The sequence below is a fragment of the Typha angustifolia genome, chromosome 2 (genome assembly GCF_048772165.1).
Source record: "Typha angustifolia cultivar Huaian chromosome 2, ASM4877216v1, whole genome shotgun sequence".
NCBI lineage: Eukaryota > Viridiplantae > Streptophyta > Magnoliopsida > Poales > Typhaceae > Typha > Typha angustifolia.
The window spans coordinates 647784-667427 of NC_133240.1; the positions used below are offsets into that span (position 1 = coordinate 647784).

A 19644-nucleotide genomic window follows, 5' to 3' on the forward strand; every position below is an offset into this window, starting at 1 on the left:
TAAAGAAATAATTACACTTAGTTTTCAAGAGTCCAATCTTACTATTATTAAAATTTATAAGTTTTTTAGTGCAAATGCCTCCATGTATAACAAAGGTTTTAGAGGATATGTAACAAAAATCAACAGCTTAGTGTTTTGACTTTAGAGGGTATACTTATAAATGTCAACTCTAGAGAAATATATACATAAATAAGAGATCTTAAAAGCATATATATTTGCAGCACAAACCCTTGGTTTATTTCTGTATGTTTGCATTTCTTTCTTTGTATTACACATTGAACCAAAGTTTTGAGCAGTCTTTTCTGACTAAGAAACAGAGTTCTATTAGTGTTAGCAAAGATGTGTGTTTCTGAGGTTATTCTTTACAGTGACTTCTTTATTGGAGTAAGAATTCTTCTGTGAGTTTTCTGGCTTTTATAGCTTCTAAAAGTATCTCAAACATGATACTTGAGTTCCTGCAATGTACCATTTATGCCAGTAAGGAAGAGTAAAATTACTAATCTGGTGGTATACTTACTTGCTGGTTTGTGATCTAAAAGGCATGACAAAAATCTCAGAGGAGAAGATTATCATCTTTCATGCTTCATGCTCTTTCTTCCATCTTTTTCTCTCTGCAACTTTAGACAAAACCAGGAAAGGTGAAAAGTTCTTCTTAGTTTACAGTAGTATCTAGTGATGCGCCAACCTCTCCTCCTACCAGTAGTCCCTGCAGGAGCAAGACCCATTCTTGAAGTGGTGGAAACGGTTGCGGTCCCTAACAATGACGACTCGATCGAAAACTTCAGACACCAGTTTCATAACCGAATGGCAATCCTGGCAAATCCTGAGGTTCTTCACAATTCGAATAACATCTCCCTTTCTTGTATTGATCAATCCAAAAGCAACAGCCAACTTCTCACTGTGTTGAGATAGGCAGATTTCCTTGTCCTCCTCATCGATGTCGAAGGTAACCCCCCCTTTTGTTGTCGGCCTGTGCCCTCTGAGGCTTGAGATCTTTGCCATCTCATCGAGCATTGCATATATACGATCCAATTGGGGATGTGAACGGTCCCCAGATAAGAACTCATGAACAACACCGTCTAGCTCAATCGAACTCGAGCCTGGCGGCTTATATACCTTTTGCTCCTTCATCATCTTCCTAACTTCTTCCACCAAATCCCATTTTCCAGTCACAGCGTAAACATTGGATAAGAATACATGAGCCCCTGCATTATAAGGATCCAATTTGAGCATCTCCTTTGCGACAGTCTCTCCCATTTCGACATTCTTGTGCACCCTACAAGCTACTAAAAGAGCACCCCATAGAACAACATCAGCTTTGGAAGAAACCCTCCTGATCAAAGCCAGTGCTTCCTCCAACTGCCCAGCCCTGCCCAACAAATCGACAACACAACCATAGTGCTCGATCGTAGGCTCAATGTGATAATCCGTACTCATCCTGTCCAGAAGTTGCACTCCCTCTTGCACCATACCGCCATGGCTGCATGCACTCAACACACCCGTTAATGTCACAGAATCCAGACCAACTCCATCTGATTGCATCTCGGAGAACAGCTCCAACGCCTCGTTGGCAAGCCCATTGACTGCAAGCCCACTAATCATCACGCTCCATGTCCTGACGTCCTTCTCTCGCATCCCTCTAAACAAGCTCCACGCACTCTCAACCTCCCCGCACTTCGCATACATGTTTATTAGTGCAGTCCCCAGATTCAAAGTAACCTTCATGCGGTTCCGATCAATGTATATGTGCACCCATCGCCCCATATCCAACGTGCCAAGATGCGCACATGCAGAGACGACACTCAACATTGTGATCTCATCTCCACGGATGCCTACCTGGTCCTGCATCACCCGAAACACGCGAATTGCATCCGCATACCGCGAGCATCCAATATACCCCTTGATGAGCGCATTCCAAGAAGTGACATCTTTCACAGGACTTTTATCAAACACCCACCTGGCACTCTCCAAATTCCCGATGGTAGCATAGAAGCTGACCAGCGAAGTCTGGATGAAGGGGTCGAAGCCTTCGAGGCCACGGCGGAAGAGGGAGGCGTGGAGCGAGAGGCCAATACGGGGTTCAGGTAGGCGAGAGGAGGCCTTGAGGAGAAACGGGTAGGTGTAGTTATTGGGCAGGAAGCCATGGGCGAGCATGGATTGAAACAAGAGGAGGGCTTCCTCAGGGCGCGCACCGTGGGCGTAGCCACGCAGGAGGGAGTTCCAGGTGAAGGTAGTGGGAGGAGAGCGGAGCTGCACGAAGATGGCGCGGGCGTAGGGGAGGTGAGAGGAGGCCACGTCGGCGACGAGCTTGCCGGCGGCAAGGGGGTCGTCGATCTCACCATTGCGGAGGAGCTTCGCGTGGATTTGCTTGAGATGAGTGACAATTTTACTTAGAGAAGAAGACGAGAAGGAAGAGAAGAATGGATTGGGGATTTTGAGAAGGAAATTTGAATTTGAAGGTGGGAGGAATCTAACGGCTATGTGAAGGATCATGTGTCCATGGAGTGAAAAATATGATAGCCGTCTCTATTAAGGATGACTACATGTATAGTTTACTCTTTTGGATCTTTTTGCATATTGCCACCTGCATTTTAAGTCTTATCCCCCTCAAATTTTCACATATTGTTAATTCGCTACCTCTTTTCTGAAAATATTTGCAAAAAGAGGCCTACAGGTAGCATCCAGAGGAATACTCAGCTAATGACTAAAACGGAGTTTTTGACCAAACTAGCCTTGTTCCAATGTATTTTTATTGTAGTAGATTACTCCTTAAACTTATTACTAAATGGAATCTAATTTATTATAGTTCTAATAAAAATACTGAATTAATCAGTATTTTATCTCTAAGCAAAAATGCTAATTAATTTAGCGTTTTTGTCTTGTTCTAAAACGTTGATTAATTTAGTATTTTATGTATATAAATCCCTTTATCTTAATCTTTTAGCAGTTAAGGAAAAAATTACCTAATAATAAAAACATTAAACTAATTAGCATTTTTAAACGCTAATAAATTTAGCATTTTTATTAGGGCTACAGTAAATTAAACTCTATTTAATAATAAGTTTGAGAGATAATTTATTTCGGTTAAAAAAAAAAGGTCTAGTTTGGTCAAAAACTCACTAAAATGCCTTCAGATGCTTTCCACAATTATCTTCCTAGTAAAGTAAAATGAGGTGATATTATGCATATATACTGAAAATGGAGGAGTCAATCAGCAAATATTTCTCATAATTCTTAACATAAGAAATAGGAAAAATGTCAAATGATGAGGTATTTTGCAATAACAGCTAAAATTTTTGTTAGATATGCAAAATGATCCTTTTTTGTTTATTTGTAGAAGGATATTGCAAATCTTAAATGCTAATTTTTATATTCACTACTAAGTGAAAATATTGACATTAAGATTTATTTGAAGCTTTTGTGCTTCTTTTTCCACATGGGATTTATTTAATAATAAATTTACTCTATTTAGTAATAAATCTACTCATGATTTCTTGAAAAGAAAACGGATTATACTTTTAATGATTAAAAATTATAAGCTTGAGTTTCAAAATGTATATATAAAAAGTTAATTATATTCAGACCCTCAGAACTATCACTCTTATTCACGTAACACTCGTCTAATAAGTTTTTGTTACCTTTTTTATTTATAAATTATTATGTGCAAATCACATGAATAGCTATATAAAAAGAAGAGAAATTTTAGTTTACTAAACATATTCTTATATCTTTTTAATCTACTATATCAAAGAGGTAAAATATTTTCAATAATTCAGAGGATCCATGATAGAAAAAGAAAATTCAAAAAAGGTAAGTAAAAAATTATGATAGTTTAGAGTCCAAGTGTAATTATCTATCTAAAAAAATGCTAATATTTCCCTTTGCTGTTCAGAGCAATTCAATGGAAGCCCTATTCCCTTTGCTTACAATTTTCAGAAAATACATTCACAAAATTTTTACCTATAAAGCAGTGTACATATATAGCAAGCAACCTACGTACATACTATCAAGAACAGGCCCATGCGAACTCCTAGGTCTGTCGATTTCTCAGAAGGAGTGTACGTAGATGGGCTAGCGTTTGCATGCACGCGGCCGGGGGAGATGCAATGAGAAGAAGTAGGCCTGCACGGGGGCGTTGAGGAGAGAGGTCTTAGACAGATGTAGAGACCTCATTAGGGTGCATAGATTAGACCTTGTTTATCTACTAGAGACACATGCAGATTGGGGGAAGGCCCGTAGGGTGGCTAGGGCACTCGGAAGGAGATGGCACTAGTTTGCGGTTCTAGCGGTCAGGGCTTCGGGTGGCATCATGGTGTTGTGGAGGAAGGACTAAGGATCGGTAGACGCAATGGTTGTCTCCAGACAAGCCATGCACCTAATCCTTACACCAACGGAGGGCTGCACTAGGATGGTGTTAGTAGTGTTTGCAAGCAATATGATTGATGAGCAAAAGGAGCTCTGTGAGGAATTAAGCTAGCTGGGTGAGGTCAACTTACCATGGCTGGTTGCGAGGGACTTTAATGCCTTCACGGCGGAGTATGAGAAGAAGTGGCAAGGGCCGACCAGAATAGGCCCTAAGGGAAGCGCTTTCAACTAGTTCATCACTCAGAAAGGGCTCTGCGACCTGGGGTTCGAGGGGCTCCCCTTCACCTAGTGTAACAACTAGCAAGGAACCCGACGAATGTGGATCCGACTCGACTAAGTCTTAGCAAACACAAACTGGCCGAGCCAGCACCCCCACAGCATGGTCCTTCACTTAGATCGCACGGTATCGGATCATGCACCTCTCTTGCTTGCCATCCCACTGCACCCTAACCAGGTAAGGAAACCCTTTAGGTTCAAGTTACTCTGGATGGAGTATGAGGGTTGCCAGTAGGTAGCGGAGAACATGTGGGAGACCGGGGCTTCTCGAACTCCTCTGCAATCCCTAACGCACCGGCTAAGTCAGCTTAAAAGAGGCCTTGGCAAGTGGAGCAAGATGGTAGTGGGTAGCCTGGAGCATAAGCTCCGTGAAGTGGGGTTACAAATCAAATGCCTCGAGGAAGCTGATGCAGGTGAAAGAGCAACAGAGAATACGAGGATGGAGTTAAGGGCCTTATACAATCTAAAGGTCGCACTGAATCGCTAGATCAACCTTAAATGGCTTCAGCGAGCAAGACTCCGGTGGGTGCAAGACCGCGACCACAACACCTCCTTTTTTCACTTCACGGCAACTCTTAGACGCAAGCGGAATCATATTGCTGCGGTTCAAGTTGCAGAGAACCAGTGGGTGCAAGGGCGGGGGGGGGGGTGACCAAAGCATTCATGGATGAATTCCAAGATATGTGGGGGAGACCGCAGGCCTCTGTGCTGAGCTTGGATAACTGGCCGGTCCTCCCGATCATCTCTCCCAGGGAAGCAAACACTCTTAGGAAGAAATTAAGGTGGCTGTTTGGAGTATGTCGCTGGGGAAGATGCCAGGTCCAGATGGCATTCTTATCGAGTTTTACCGACGCTACTGGAAGACTGTTGGGTGAAGCCTTTGCCAAGCAATGCAATACTTCTTCACCCATGCTTCGTTTTCGAAGCAGTGGGGGCAAACTTTTATAACGTTAGTGCCAAAGCGTGAACAACCGACTCGGGTCAAGGATTTCCGGTCGATCGCCCTCTGCAACGTAACCTACAAGATCGTCTCCAAGGTAATGGTGGGGAGGCTTCAGGGCCTTCTACCGTCTCTAGTGCATGCAAAGTAGGTGGCATTTGTGGAAGAGAGGAGTATCAACGACAACATCATCCTAGCACAAGAAGTGGCTCACTTGTTGATGACTAAGAAGAACCTACCCCCATTGATGATGCTAAAGTTGGACATGGAAAAGGCTTATGACAGAGTTAGCTAGAGTGCGGTGGTGGGAGTACTCTGTCGCATGGGGTTTCCGCAAGAATGGTTGAAGCCTGCATTTCATTGCCGCGATATGGTCTCCTCATAAACGACACCCCGTCCGAATGGATCGTTCCCCACCGTGGCCTGCGTCAATGGGACCCTCTATCGCCGTACCTATTCATCTTGGTTTCCCAGATCCTGATGGCCATTCTAAATTCTGAGGCCTCGACCAGGAGGTTAACAGGCATTCCAGTGGGGATCACGCAGCTGATGCACTTGCTGTACACCGACGACCTGTTGCTCACGGTGCAAGCCATAGAGACAAATGCCCTCACTATCAAGACTTGCCTTAATAGGTATGAGGCCATATCCAACCAATGTATACACAAGGATAAATCGAAGGATTATGTGCCAAGCTGGCTAGAGGAGGAAGAGGTGGAGCCTCTGAGTGCCACCTTGGAGATCAACAAGGGGAAATGGCCATTCAAATACTTAGGGGCCCTAATCTCGGGGCGCAGGACAAGAGTGGCTGAGCACCAAGGCTTGGTTGACCGGGTAAACAAAAAACTGGCGGGGTGGAAGCGCAACTCCCTGTCCTTCGCTGGCAGATTAACCTTGATAAAGTTTGTTCTTCTCTCCATCCTATCTTATTGGATGGCCTGCACTTGGCTGCCAGATGCGACCATTGAGGCAATTGCGAAGATAGCCAGGAGCTTCCTTTGGAATAGCGGTCATGGACGTGGGTTCCATCTGCTAAGTTGGGATGTGGTCACCAGCTCTATGAGGAGGGGAGGGCTAGGTGTTAGAAAACTTAAGACAACTCCAACGGCGATGGTAGGGAAGCTGGTGCTTCGTGTACTGAATGGCAAACGAGCTCAGTGGGTGGAGATCCTGGTAGGCAAGTATGGCAAGTTAGACCCATGGTGAACCGGAGTGAAGTCCAACTACTCGTGGGGATGGAGGACTCTTTGTCGTGCTGCAGGGGAGATGAAGATGGGATGTCAAAAATTGATCGGGAATGGGAGGGACACATGGGCGGCAATGGAACCATGGGTATCCTCCATCCCGTGGTGTAGGCAGGCACGTGAAGTGCACCAAGATTTGATGAGTGAAAGTCTGAAGGTGGAGGACCTTATGAGTGGAGGCCAGTGGAATACAGCCAAAATCAATGATGAAGGCGGATTCGATCTAGCATTTGAGGTGGCAGCGCTGCCTTTGGGGGATGCCACCACTTCTGATCAATGGATATGGTGGCCTCACCCAAAGGGGAAGCCTGCTGCGAGCTCCATCTACAGATTTCTCACGCCGGAGGAAGAGGAGCCTTGGACCGGGTGGCGGGCCTTATGGCAGTTGCGGGTAGCCCCGAGAGTATGCTTATTTTGCTAGAAGCTGGCCTGGTAGCAGATCCCCATAGTTGCCTACCTTGCCAACCTCAATTTAGGCATTGGAGATGTGTGCAATATGTGTGGTCTTCATAGTGAGACTGCCACTCACCTTCTATTCAACTGTCGATTTAGCCAGGAAGTGTGGGCACATGTTGATGAGGAGCTTGGTGGCGACTCGGACCTTGCGGCGCAGGTGGATATGAGTTGGCTGGCGAAACAATGGACGCAGGCAAACCATGATGATCTTCAAGTCAAAGGGACTATTGCATCGACACTTTGGGGTATATGGAAACAGCGAAATAGAGCGGTATTTGGAGGTGACTCCTTCCCAGCGTGCATAGTGGCTCGACGAGCGCTCCGAATGGCGGAGGAATATGGAAAGGCGCCTAGAAGGGCTACAACTCCACCTCAACGACAAGTGATCCAGGTGAAGTGGAAGTTGCTGGCGCTAGGGTGGACAAAGCTCAATGTAGATAGGGAATGGTTGAGTGGAAGCTACCAAGGAGGGTTTGGAGCAGTCTTAAGAGGTGCAGATGGCCGTGTAATTGGCATTACCTAGGGGCCCACCCAAGGTGACTCAGCACTGGAAACTAAAACGGGGGCGTTAATTAAGGGACTAAAAATGGTCTAGATAAAGGGGTGTGAGAGGATTGAAGTGGAAATGGACTTGGCTATCCAGACACAGATATGTGACAAGAAGCTGGAGTGTTCGTGGAGAATCTGGGGTGCCGTGAGTAAATGTCTCAGAATCTTGGATGGGTTTACAGATGTGGTTATCCGGAATATTTACCAGGAAGCCAATCTGAGTGGCAGACTGGGCTGCCAAACATGGTCAGTATATGACTGTAGTTTTTGAGCAAGGGCATGCTGAGGAGCTCCCCTTGGAACTTTGTACTCTCCTCAATTTCGCCTGCTCGACGAAGTCCCTACGTCGGGTGGTCCTAATATAAGCTGGCTACAACTTCTTTGATAATATATATATATACATACATAGCAAGCGACCAATTGTAACAAATGCACAGTGATTAGTCTTCTTGTCAAGTCTCGAGGCCTACTTTTCCCCAAAAAGGAAATAAACAAGAAAGACTTCAACTTGTAAAACAGAGATGGTTTTCATAGACTATGAGGGTCAGGGTACAATTAGATACAAGTCCATACTCCATACTACAGAGTTATCTCAGGTAGAGATCTCCAAATGTTTCAGGAAATTACAACCATGACTAGAAAAATGAAGTTCAGATTGAGTACATGTCAAAGTTTATGCTTCAAAGTATAGTACATCGGCTGCTTTTTTCTGCAGGAGTTATTGTCGCCTGCTGAAGTCTGCTAGGATCTGATGGATTGTAGGTGAACTCTGATATATCAAGACCAAACTGCCAAAAGCCAAGAACGAGAACATTAGAATTCTTGATAGAGAATCCATACAGTTACAAATGAGACATAACTTTTTTCGAGAAGGAAGTTGGCACCTTTTCCCTCATCCGTTTGCTCCAGGCATCGTTCCGAATTGGACGGTTCTCCAGGGCGGGCACCCCAGATGCTGGAACACTCTGTCTGTTAATCAGTGGCTGCCGGACTGCAGATCTTGGGTTTATGTACTCATCATCGCTGTCGTAGTCAGCAGGTTGGTTCACTGCTCGCACAATGAGAGCTAGCAAGAATGCTGTTGCCTGCAAACCAGCAGTTTCATAATTATATGTTACAGCAAAACAATGGGACACTAGAAAATTTGAGTTATGATTCTTTGCATCTTCAAACTTAAAAAATTGCAGTACTCATGTTTCTGTTTTCTAATATGTCCAACTTGGATGGGAATTACAGCATTTAGAAACACAATTAGAATGTCACTAGCAAGAAATAGGTTGTTAGATAAGCTAAGGGAAAGAAAGATTGCCGTGAAGAACATGCCAACCAGTATCTATCCTTTGGCATCTTGGTTTGCAGATCTAGCTACAAAACAATCAAAGCAATCCTCAATATGATTTACCTCTACCTCTATTTAGGATATCTTCCATTAACAGAACGATCATCATATCTTTTCTTACTGTTCACATGGTGTCTTTCAACTGAACTGAATCATTTTTACTTTATGTTGTCTTCCAGCTATTGCTTAAGACTCAGTTAACGAAGGATTAGCCCCACGATAAATAACATCCATAAGAAAGCCTGGGGCTCCTTTAAAGATAATGTCAGCCTTGTTAGGAGAAGGCTCATTATATCTTTCCTTACTATCTTCCTTGCTAATTTTTTTGTCTTCTTTTATAGTTTCACCTCCACCTTCACCTCATCATTGTCCATCTTTCACATGAACACAATTATTCGTTTCTTGGCATTGCGTCGTTATGTAGTCTTCCAATGATGTTACTCATGAATCTTTACATGGAGTGAATTGCAGTTCATTCTAGACTAGTCATTTAAAATGACAACCTTCAGAACACTAGACTGCAGGGAATCTCATTTATTGCGTATACATTTGATTGATTACGCCTTCTCAAACTCTCTTAATATTGCAGACTGTTTGGTCTGTGAAAGTTTACGTAACTCTCTATATCCCCTTATTCTTAGATGTAGGTAAGATACTCTCTGTTTACCTCATCTATCATCCTCTTTCTTCACAAATAATTGATTATCAATCCAAACAACCATGTAAAATTATTTCCCCTAGAACTTCCAAATGCAAGAGAAAGGTAGGTGACTAAAGAATACACATGCAGAAGACAGGTAGGCGACTAAAGACAGCAACTAAAATCAAATAAGAATGTGCAAGAACATGCAGTGCAAAACGCAACCAGGAAATGATAAGCAGCTGACTAGAGAATGAAATTGGATATTCCTAAATTTGTGACATCTAATACATAAAAAGGGAAGAAAAAAGGGAAGTGTAGATGAGAAGTCATTGAAGGCTTGAAGCATTTGTGTGCAAAGACATAAGATGCTCACTTTCTTTTCTGTTTCAACTTAATAAGACAGAGAACAGAATAAGGCATCATCTAACTATACCTCCAACAGAACTGCTCCTAGGGCAACCCATTTTGCGATTTTCCAATTCTCATTTAAAAAGTTATAAATCATGTCAAAGTCCCCAGTTTTGTCAGCTGGAATTTCCTGCATGAAGACCATAACCATTAAGTTAACAGAAAATGATGAACCAGGAAACTACAGTAAATGGAAAACACACCTCCTTCCAATGATGATCGAAGAAAATGAAGGCTGCAGCTCCAAGCTCCACTAGTATCAACAAAATAACCAGGAAGGAGTACTAGTGTAAATTAAGAAAACCATGAGCATAAACTAAGATAAAGCCTCAAGTGTTCTTGCAGCATCTATTGACACATATCAGCAGGTAAGTTATAGAAAAAGAAGGAGCATCAACTTAACTGCATGTTTCCGTTTGAACTAATAAAATATTCTTAAGAAGATAATAAAGAATGAATGTCCTACCAGCAACAATAAACATGATAAAAATTATAAACAAATTGGAAGATAGGATACACAAGACAGGCAGCATCCATTCCTTGTTGTTGCTCCAATACAGCCAAAGCAAGAAATCATTAGGAGTACAACTCCAATACCAATGAATAGGTAAATAAACCTGCAAGAAAATACCATAAATAGATGACAGTAGCAATCCTCGAAGTCACAAAAAAGGTAGTAGGATACTAGGATATCAGAATAGGAAATATGCTTATCAAATGTTTTGCAACATGTGGATGATGCATGTCTTGCTTTCGTAGACCAAGTATATCAGAACTAACATAAGCAAGTATAGCTTCAGCTGAGTCGCAGATAGGTCGCTTCACTTTGGGACCTCCTTGTTAACCAAAACTGATGATCATTAGGAATGTGTTTGACACTCCACACACATGTATACTGGAAGAAATGAGGGACAACGACGAGAGGAAACCAAAAGGGCAAATCCAACCTTAAGGCAGATGGAAAGTATTGCCATTATCATATGCGGCCAAATTCTTCACCTATAAGGCTATAACGGATATCCTTACAACATATTCACCAATATGCAAGAACAGTTCATGCAATTAACAGTAGAAAATGCTCCTCTCTGTTCTTTTTCACCTAATTTGTCTTTTTAAGCATGGGGGTTCTGCTCACTCATTCTTAGCCTACTCCATCAAGATTCCGAAGGTAACAAAAGTGCCAACAAAATTTTCTAACAGTATAATGACAACTTATAAATAATTACAAATAACAAATCAAAATATTTTAACTTTTTTACAAGCTCACATAAGGAAAAGAGAATAAAGAACAGATACCAGGCTCTGGAGAATTCATCGACGGCGGTACTCGACAAAGATACCACGAGAAGCATGGGCCTCCCAAGCTTCAACAATTCTATATTATCATCAATCGGCGAAATGGGATTCTCTTTATCCCCAGAAGAGACCTTGATCCATTCCGCCAGCAAGTAGACGCCGTACCCAATCATCGCCAATCCAGTGATCGTTAACAAAAAGTTAAGAGTCTTCAGAACGCACTCGAGGAATCCACAGCACGCCATGGCGCCTCCTCTCCAATCTCTAACTCTTTACGCCGAGATCTTGACGACCCAATACGGCATTTGAGGTAAGAAACGAGTGATCGGCGTAAAGGAAGGAACTTGGCTCAGAATCCGATGGTAAAGGAGAAAAATCGCCCCGCCAAACTTCGAAGCCTTCAATTCCTCGCGCCGCGATCTCGACGACCCAATATGGGATTTCAGATTGGGAACGGGCGATGGGCGCAAAGGAATGAACTTGGATCGGAATTCGATAGTAATTTCTGCTTCTTTTACCGGCTGGAACGGAAAAAAAATGGAGAGAAATCGGGAGAAGAGCTATAGAACGGAGAGCAATCGGATTAATATATTGGGTGGGAAAAAGAGAGAAGAAATCGAAGCTCGCATAAGAGAGAGAGAGAGAGAGAGAGAGAGAGAGAAGAGGTCCAGTTTTGCCGGCGCACCGTTGTGGCCGGTAGACGAGGACGGCTCACCACGTGGCGAACAAGGAAGGAGACTGGTGGAAGATGGACAGCGGTCTGTGAGAGAATACGAAGTTCCACAGTGTAATAAAATAGGATATTATTCGTTCCAGTTTCTTTTCTTTTTTTTTTTTTGAAAAAATAAACCAGTTTGACTTGTGTTAATACACAAACATACATACATGCAAATAATAAATCCAATCCTTGCGCCGACGTGGCAATTAGAAGAAAAAAAAACGTTGTATGCGTTGACTCTCTGTCACCAAATTTCGTAAGATAATCTACAGTCTTATCACCTTAACATTGGTGCATCCATTATTTATTAAAAATATATGATTGATTTTAAACCCTCTGGAAACTATTTTAATTTTCTCTTTTTTTCTTTAAAAAAAAAAAGAGTTAAAAATCAAGGGGGCCAAAGGAGTGACCTCTTGGGCCAGGCGAGTCAATCCCAGTGAAAGGAATCGGTTCTCTTCTCCTACTACCGCTGGAGAATCTCTCTTCATGAGAGAGATAGATTTCAACATTCCAAAGAGCCTTACTAAGATAGTTAGGGTTCTAGTGATCTAACCTCCATCTTCCCCATTCCTAGGAGATTAGATCCTTTGATCCGGAATCATATTAAGGATCTGCAAGCACAAATGCAAGACCAATATATGATCATTTGGAGCTTCAATCCTTTAAGGAATTTTTTTTTTAAAAATTAAAAAAAATCATTCACAGAAAATTTGGAAACTTATCCTTCCCTCTGGCTTGCTTCTTGGACAAAACTCCACAGCCAACTTTGCTAAGCCTTTCTCTGAAGGGATTCTTTAGAAACAGTTGAGTATATACTACTCAAGGCTGCTATGCTTCAAATCACCTACTGACCAAGACAAAATTTCCAAACAATTTCTTCACCAAAATGACTTCCCTAAATAAACTGGAATGCAAGTAATAAGATAAATCTTTATTCCCCTTTGAAAGCATCAATAAGTTGTTCTTACAATTGGAGATCAAAATATTCTTGAAAATTACATTGAACATGGAAACTAATTCTTCTTTAATTCCTGACAAGGTGTGTGCCGCGATTTGTTTCAAGTAAGAGTATAACAGCCTTGATAAATCATCCATCTGATAGACAGATCAGAGGAGTGAAAAGATAGTCAAACTAATAACCTTATCATCTTGAATCAAGGAAACGAATACAGACTGTTTTAAGTTTAAAATGTAGTACATATAGTAACTCATAGCTGACTTCCTACAGATCACAAACACTAGAAGAGAACTAAAAGCATGTGTTCATTCACATGTACAAACAGAGATAACCACAAACAACTAGAGAGGAGCATGCTATTATCGATCCCAGCATTAATTGCAAAAGTGTTCTTCGTGATTCAGAATAATACAGCTGCTTTCTATTAAATGTAACCAAATAATCAAAATAATAAGATATGAACTAGAAACAAAAGTAGAGAAGCATCACCTATAAGACCTCTACGAACCTCTTAACAACTTTTCAACATAAAAGGCAACAGAAAACATAGCATGCTCTTGCAAAATATAAATATTCTTGAGATACTAAGTGATAGTATACTTAAAATGGAAATCAAAATTCCTCAGTCGACTTTGAAGCATTTCTAGCATAAATTACCCAAGTCCTTTTAAGAGAAAAATCTTCAAAATAATTCTGATAATTACTCATTTTACCATGCCCTATTTCAACAAAGACATCTTAGCCTCTTAGGATATTTCTGAAGACTATGCTAACATTTTTCTTTTGCCTCGTGATTTTTCACAAATGCATGACACAAAATAAGAGTAGAAAACATGGAGTTTTAATGGCTTAGAACTAATAAATCTACAAATGCAAAAGAAAAAGAACCCACTTAGAGATCACATCTTTTACTTGTCTCCAATACTTTGATAAACCTGCAACCAGAAAGGCAAAAACATATTAGAGGAGAAACTTGGTCTCTTGGAGAACTTGGTCCCAAAAGATTAGAGAACAAGGGAAGTTCAAATAAAACACCATGTGATAAAATGCATCAATAATGCATTGTATTTTTGTTTCGCAAGTCATATATATATATATATATATATATATATATATATATATATATATATATGATGTAAACTTACAATTTCACAGAAAACCAAAGTGTAAATCCATAAGTGGTTGCATCCTGGTTGAAATATTAGTATATTACGGTTTCAACAAGACCAAATGTTTCCTGAGGCATCCTTTGTTTTGGCCCAGCCATGTTCATTCACATGTATGACTTGTATCACTCAAGAGGGAGGTGGGTGATGTCCATGCTTAGGATTTGAAATTTTAAACACAACATAACATAACTGTAACTGAAATAGCTTCTTTGGTCATTTTTTTTTCCATTTCCTTCTGATAAAGAATGACTCAAGGCATTTGGTAGAATGAATCAATGCAGTATGGCACATAAATCCTTTGTTTGGTAAGTGAAATTTATCCATCCAGTGATACAAATGTACTGCTTGAGTGAAGTCAAAGTGAACGCACAGCATGAACCACACTAACATAATTCCCACTTTCTGTATCAGAAAATCAAATTGGAAAGAAACCCAATATATTCCATCTTACATTGTACAATTCCTTTCTCCCACTTCCTATCCCTCCCAGCTTTCCTTCACCTTTCCCTGATGGCATCCCCATTACATGATGTTACTCAGACTGAGACTAGGAAAGGTCAACTTTGCGTTGTTCTTTGATTTAGATATTGATTGATTTACTGCTAGGCATTATAACCTTCTCTATTTTTTCATCAAATTGTGTTCCTTTCTACTGATGGAAAGAACAGGAAGCCGATAGTCCATAACATGCAAAAGAAGATAGTGACACCTGCCCAGGTTGAACAATCATGATAATGTTTTTGTCAAATTTGCTACTAAGTATTGCTGAATTTTCTTGTACGCATTGGATTCGACTCATTGGAATCAAAATAACTGTGTCATACCAAATATTTTCTATTTTCTGTTTGACTGTTGCCAAGCTAATATTTCTCTTTATTAATAATTATAGTAGTGATATCAACTAATACCATAATGCTAAATTCTATCTACTAAAAATTTCATCTTTGCCACTAGACATTACAATTCTCAACCTGAAAACTTACAGAAATGTGAGAATCAACATGATGATATAACCAATTAGAGTCCTAAAGTGAGATTGACCTTATCATTCTCTTAAATCTCGTTTAAATGTGAAATAGGGTTGGAATAGGAATAACAATTCTCACTTGTTATTGCTAAAATGGGGGATTTATTCTAAATATAATTATTCCTATGTTCACTTATATTTTGAAATAAGAATGTAATGTGAATCATGTGATATAAAATGAATGAAAAGATAGAAAAATGTACTTTATTTCTTATGAAATTATGACAAATATCATTTGATTTGATATAAAGTAGGTTGATGCGATCAAGGTTCAAAATATTAGAATCGAGATGGAAATCCGCCGTCTAAAAAATGATACATATCTACCAAATCTATAGTATCAGTCATCGTATCGGTATGTATTTTAAGATACAAAAAAATTATAAATTTTTTGAAAAAAAATAATAGTCATCTAAATGGATAAATTATTCATATATAAAGTCTAAAAATTAAAAAGTTAATATGATTTTCTCAATTTCTCTCTTCTTGTTTCTACCACTCACATAAATAAAAATAAAATTCTTACATTCTTTCTCACTAATTCTCTCTTATCAAACTCTCTCCTCCACTGACTCTCTCTCTCTTAACTCTCTCCCCCACTCTCTCTCTCTCTCTCTCTCTCTCTCTCCCACTAACTCTCTCTCTTATTAACCCTCTCTCCCTTAAAAAAAAAACTTTATTAAAGTATTTTATCATTCTTTGCAACTTCAAGTTTATTGTAGATATTGCCCAATTGGTGCATTTCCATTTGATTACATACCCTTAGTAAAGTACAATACTTTGTTTCTCAAATTCCATATCTTATTTTGGAATTTTAGTCGCACTATTTTTTGTTCAGTTATTAACTTTTAAGCTACCTTAAAGGTTGTAGTCATGGTTCCCAGTTTTGGCTAAGCTCGAGACGGACTGGGATCAGGCCTAATGGTTAAAATGGGGGGTATTTTTTTAAGATTTAGGTCAAATCTAAATTGATGTTCCCAGCAAGTGGATATTAATAACTAATACTGTCTTTCTTTTAAAACTTTTAGTCTATCTATTACACACACACACTCTCCTCCCACACTTCATTGAACTCATTTGGCAGCCGATACGACGAGCTCCTCCAGCTCCTCTACACTCTAGTAAACTCGAGTAAGTAATTTTTTTTTTCAATTTCTCTCCCACTTTTTAATTTCCTTTTTCTTACTATTGCAAAACAATAATAAGAAAAAGAGAAAGATTATTCCGTTTCTACAGTAATAATTCACAAGCATAGAAATTTTATCAAATCTAGTTCAAATATTCGTTATAATTTTGAATGAGTACTTATTTAGAATTAGGTTGCATATGTGAATCAGCTTTTCTAAATATTTAAAAAATTTCCTATATTTTTAAATAAAATTAGAATTTTATATAATTAAAAAATAATGCAATACACTAAGGGCGACTTGATATGACTGATTACAATCGATATGTATTATTTTCTTTTGGATGCCAATACTGATCCCCATTCCGAGTTTTAAAACTTTAGTTGTATTGCATGTTCATCTATTATCTACAGATACGGGTATAACCAAATTGAATTTGGTCAGATATGTACAAATATTAGATTCATATCCATTTAGTTTTGTCAAATTCAAGCTTGAATCGGATTTTAGATGTATAGATAATTGTAATCCATGTTCGGTCCATTTTTAATCTGACTATGTCAGACTCGAGTCGAATTCAAATTCAATCAAATAACTGATTATAACTGATTGGATTTGGATTACTCATGGATAACCAAGTACTATGAAATAAAAGAATGCAGTATTCTTATTCCAAAACAACAAGTCAAAGCTTTTAGCATTCAATTATGATAGTTTAATAGCTAAATAATAGAGCACAATATCTTAATTATCTTACTAAAAAGGACACAAGTTTAATATATTAAACAAACATAATACTAGTAGTACAAATATTATTTTTAAGAGAAGATTACTCATACTATATGGGAATTAAAGTAATTCTAGGCTTCTATATATAATTTAAGCATTGGACTGCATAATCATTGCCTACGGATAAAAAAAAAAAAGCTATATATTCTACCGAAGTTCCAATGGATATTCACTCTCGATCCAAGTCCAAATCCGATTACACCCCTACTTATAATCTTTTAAACCTTATAACATATTGCTTTCATGATACGATCCGACCACGTGGGTTAGGTCAGTCGAGTCAGTTAAATCAAGTTGAGTTGAATTGAGTTAGTTAGTTAAATTTGCTTATTATTTTAAATTTCAAATAAAGTGAATATAAGTCTAATAGGGTGAATTAAATTTGATCTGCTATGATTCTACTTCTATAAATAAGTGTTTATGGGATAATAATCATCATGGAATAATTATTGAGTTAAATTATTTTATTATCTCATATTTACTGTTTATCATAGCCGTTAAATTGTATTTATTTTCGGAGGAATAAATTGTAACCGTAGTCCCTTCCAACCTTCCAAATCCTAGCTACCATCTTTCTCTATAAGCCACCTTACTTTACGGCCGTTCTCCACCCCCCTTGGCCATCCGCCAATCTTCGACGACTGTCGCAACATTAAATATTTTTATTTTTATTTCATTCTGATCTTTTCTCACCCTTTTAAAAATTCACTCAAACCAGACCCAAAGAACCCTAACTCACAAGGCTATTTTTTATTAAAGTTCTACAATTTTCTTACATCCAAATGGGTCAAGATCTAGTTTGTAGCATTTTAGCATTAAACCATAACCGATTACGAGTTCAGAAGAATGCAATTCATCAGCTCAAAAAAGTATTTGTGGTATAATTGTCAACAATTTCACCTCAAGAGGTCTGTTTAGGTTTAATTTATCGCCTTCCAATTAATTCAATGAAAAAAATTATGATAGAAAACATGGATGGAAGTACTTGCAGTAGACTCACTTCATTAATTAGATGAAATTGTCTATGATTCAGAAGCCTTGGAGCTCCGGAAATCCTTCTTCAGCTCAGCAACTCGTTTGATGCAGCCGGCCTTCGACTTCCCTGGCACAGCCGCTGCAATCTTCTCCCATCTCATTGTCGCATCTTTTGGAAACACCTTCAATGCGTTGAGCAGCGCGAGATCGTCTCCTGCACTCCATTCCTTCTTCTCCAAATCATTCGAGTCCTCCATCAAAATCTCATCGTTATCCGCTTCTGCTCTTTTATCCAGCGGTTTCCGGTGCTTCAAGAATTGCTGAAACGAATCCGTCGGTCTTTTATCTGGTAGAGATTTCGCCGTCCGGATCACGGAATCTAATGTATGCCGGCCACGGAAGGCTTCGGCTATCCGCTCCCACCTCTGCGGCTTCCCGACCGGATTCTTAGCGATCTGCTTCTTGAGGAGATCGAGGTCGTCGTCAGTCCACTCCTTCTCGTCTCCTCCGACCGAATCTCGATTCGGATTGGGATCCGGATCTAGGGACTTCTCCTCGGATCTGTTTAGTTCTAAGGCTTTGGGGGCGATTGGAGGTACGGAAGAGGGTTGGGAGTCGATTGTCTTGCGAGATCGGGAGCGACGAGCGGGGATCGAGGAGGGTTCGGTCGGAGTCGGCGACGGTGTGGGGTCGGGAAGTAGATCGCCGGCGCCGACGTGGATGTCGCCGCCTGTGACAGAGGAGGGAGCGAAGGGGGCGAGGAGAAGGGAGAGGGCGGACCAGAGGAGGAAAGAGGCGAGTGTTTGGGAGGACGAGACGAGGGAGAAAGCAGCGAGTAGGACGACGGAGGCCGCTGACAGACATAAGAAGAAGTGCAGCTTGGAGAATCCTAATGTGTCGGAGTTCTGTTCGGCGGAAGTGGCGCCGCCGCCGCTCCCACCGCGGAAGACGAACCGCGGCCGCGCTTCGTCTTCGAAGAAATCCATCCTCTCTTTCTCTCCCTCTCCCTCTCCCTCTCCCTCTCTCTTACAGTTTAGAAAGGTATTTTTCCTTCTATGCCCTTCTAGATCTTTCGAAATATACTCTTTATTATATGATAGCAGCTAAACATGGTAATAATTTAATTTTAAAATATAAATATTATTTATTAAAATTATATTTTATATCACACACTAACTTAATTATTAATTATCTTTCGTACATGTCTCATCAACTTACTTTATATTAAATCAAAAAATATTCTTTAAAATTTTATGAAAATTAAAACATTTTTATTATTATTTTTTCATTTTATATCACATTAAAAATAATTATTATATAATTATTTTAGAATTCAAATGAATATAAGAATAGTTATATTTA

General features: G+C 39.9%; 3 protein-coding genes across 5 annotated transcripts; all 3 read right to left on the reverse strand.

The window, feature by feature from the left end:
* Positions 1–239: 239 nt before the first annotated feature.
* Positions 240–2493, reverse strand: LOC140772555 (pentatricopeptide repeat-containing protein At5g66520-like). The gene has a single exon (XM_073114684.1). The coding sequence runs from the start codon at positions 2491–2493 to the stop codon at positions 694–696; it is 1800 nt and encodes a 599-aa protein (XP_072970785.1). The 3' UTR covers positions 240–693.
* A 5845-nt stretch (positions 2494–8338) lies between these two features.
* On the reverse strand, positions 8339–12293 carry LOC140774817 (tobamovirus multiplication protein 2A-like). Its single transcript, XM_073117956.1, has 6 exons — positions 11517–12293; positions 10738–10837; positions 10424–10504; positions 10246–10350; positions 8715–8915; positions 8339–8618 (listed from the first exon to the last, which is right to left on the reverse strand). Exons 1-6 carry the CDS (start codon positions 11759–11761, stop codon positions 8511–8513), a joined length of 840 nt encoding a protein of 279 aa, XP_072974057.1. The 5' UTR covers positions 11762–12293; the 3' UTR covers positions 8339–8510.
* Positions 12294–13142: 849 nt separating this feature from the next.
* Positions 13143–19336, reverse strand: LOC140774802 (transcription factor MAMYB). Of its 3 annotated transcripts, XR_012106652.1 has the most exons (3): positions 18308–19336; positions 14088–14130; positions 13143–13332 (listed from the first exon to the last, which is right to left on the reverse strand). XR_012106652.1 is itself a non-coding variant. In XM_073117934.1 (2 exons), exon 1 carries the CDS (start codon positions 19266–19268, stop codon positions 18330–18332), a length of 939 nt encoding a protein of 312 aa, XP_072974035.1. In that variant the 5' UTR covers positions 19269–19336; the 3' UTR covers positions 13365–14130; positions 18308–18329. The 3 variants fall into 3 exon arrangements, 2 of the variants coding, with proteins under 2 accessions (XP_072974035.1, XP_072974046.1); XM_073117934.1 differs by lacking the exon at positions 13143–13332 and having other exon boundaries at positions 13365–14130; XM_073117945.1 differs by lacking the exons at positions 13143–13332; positions 14088–14130 and adding an exon at positions 14285–15073.
* Positions 19337–19644: the final 308 nt, after the last annotated feature.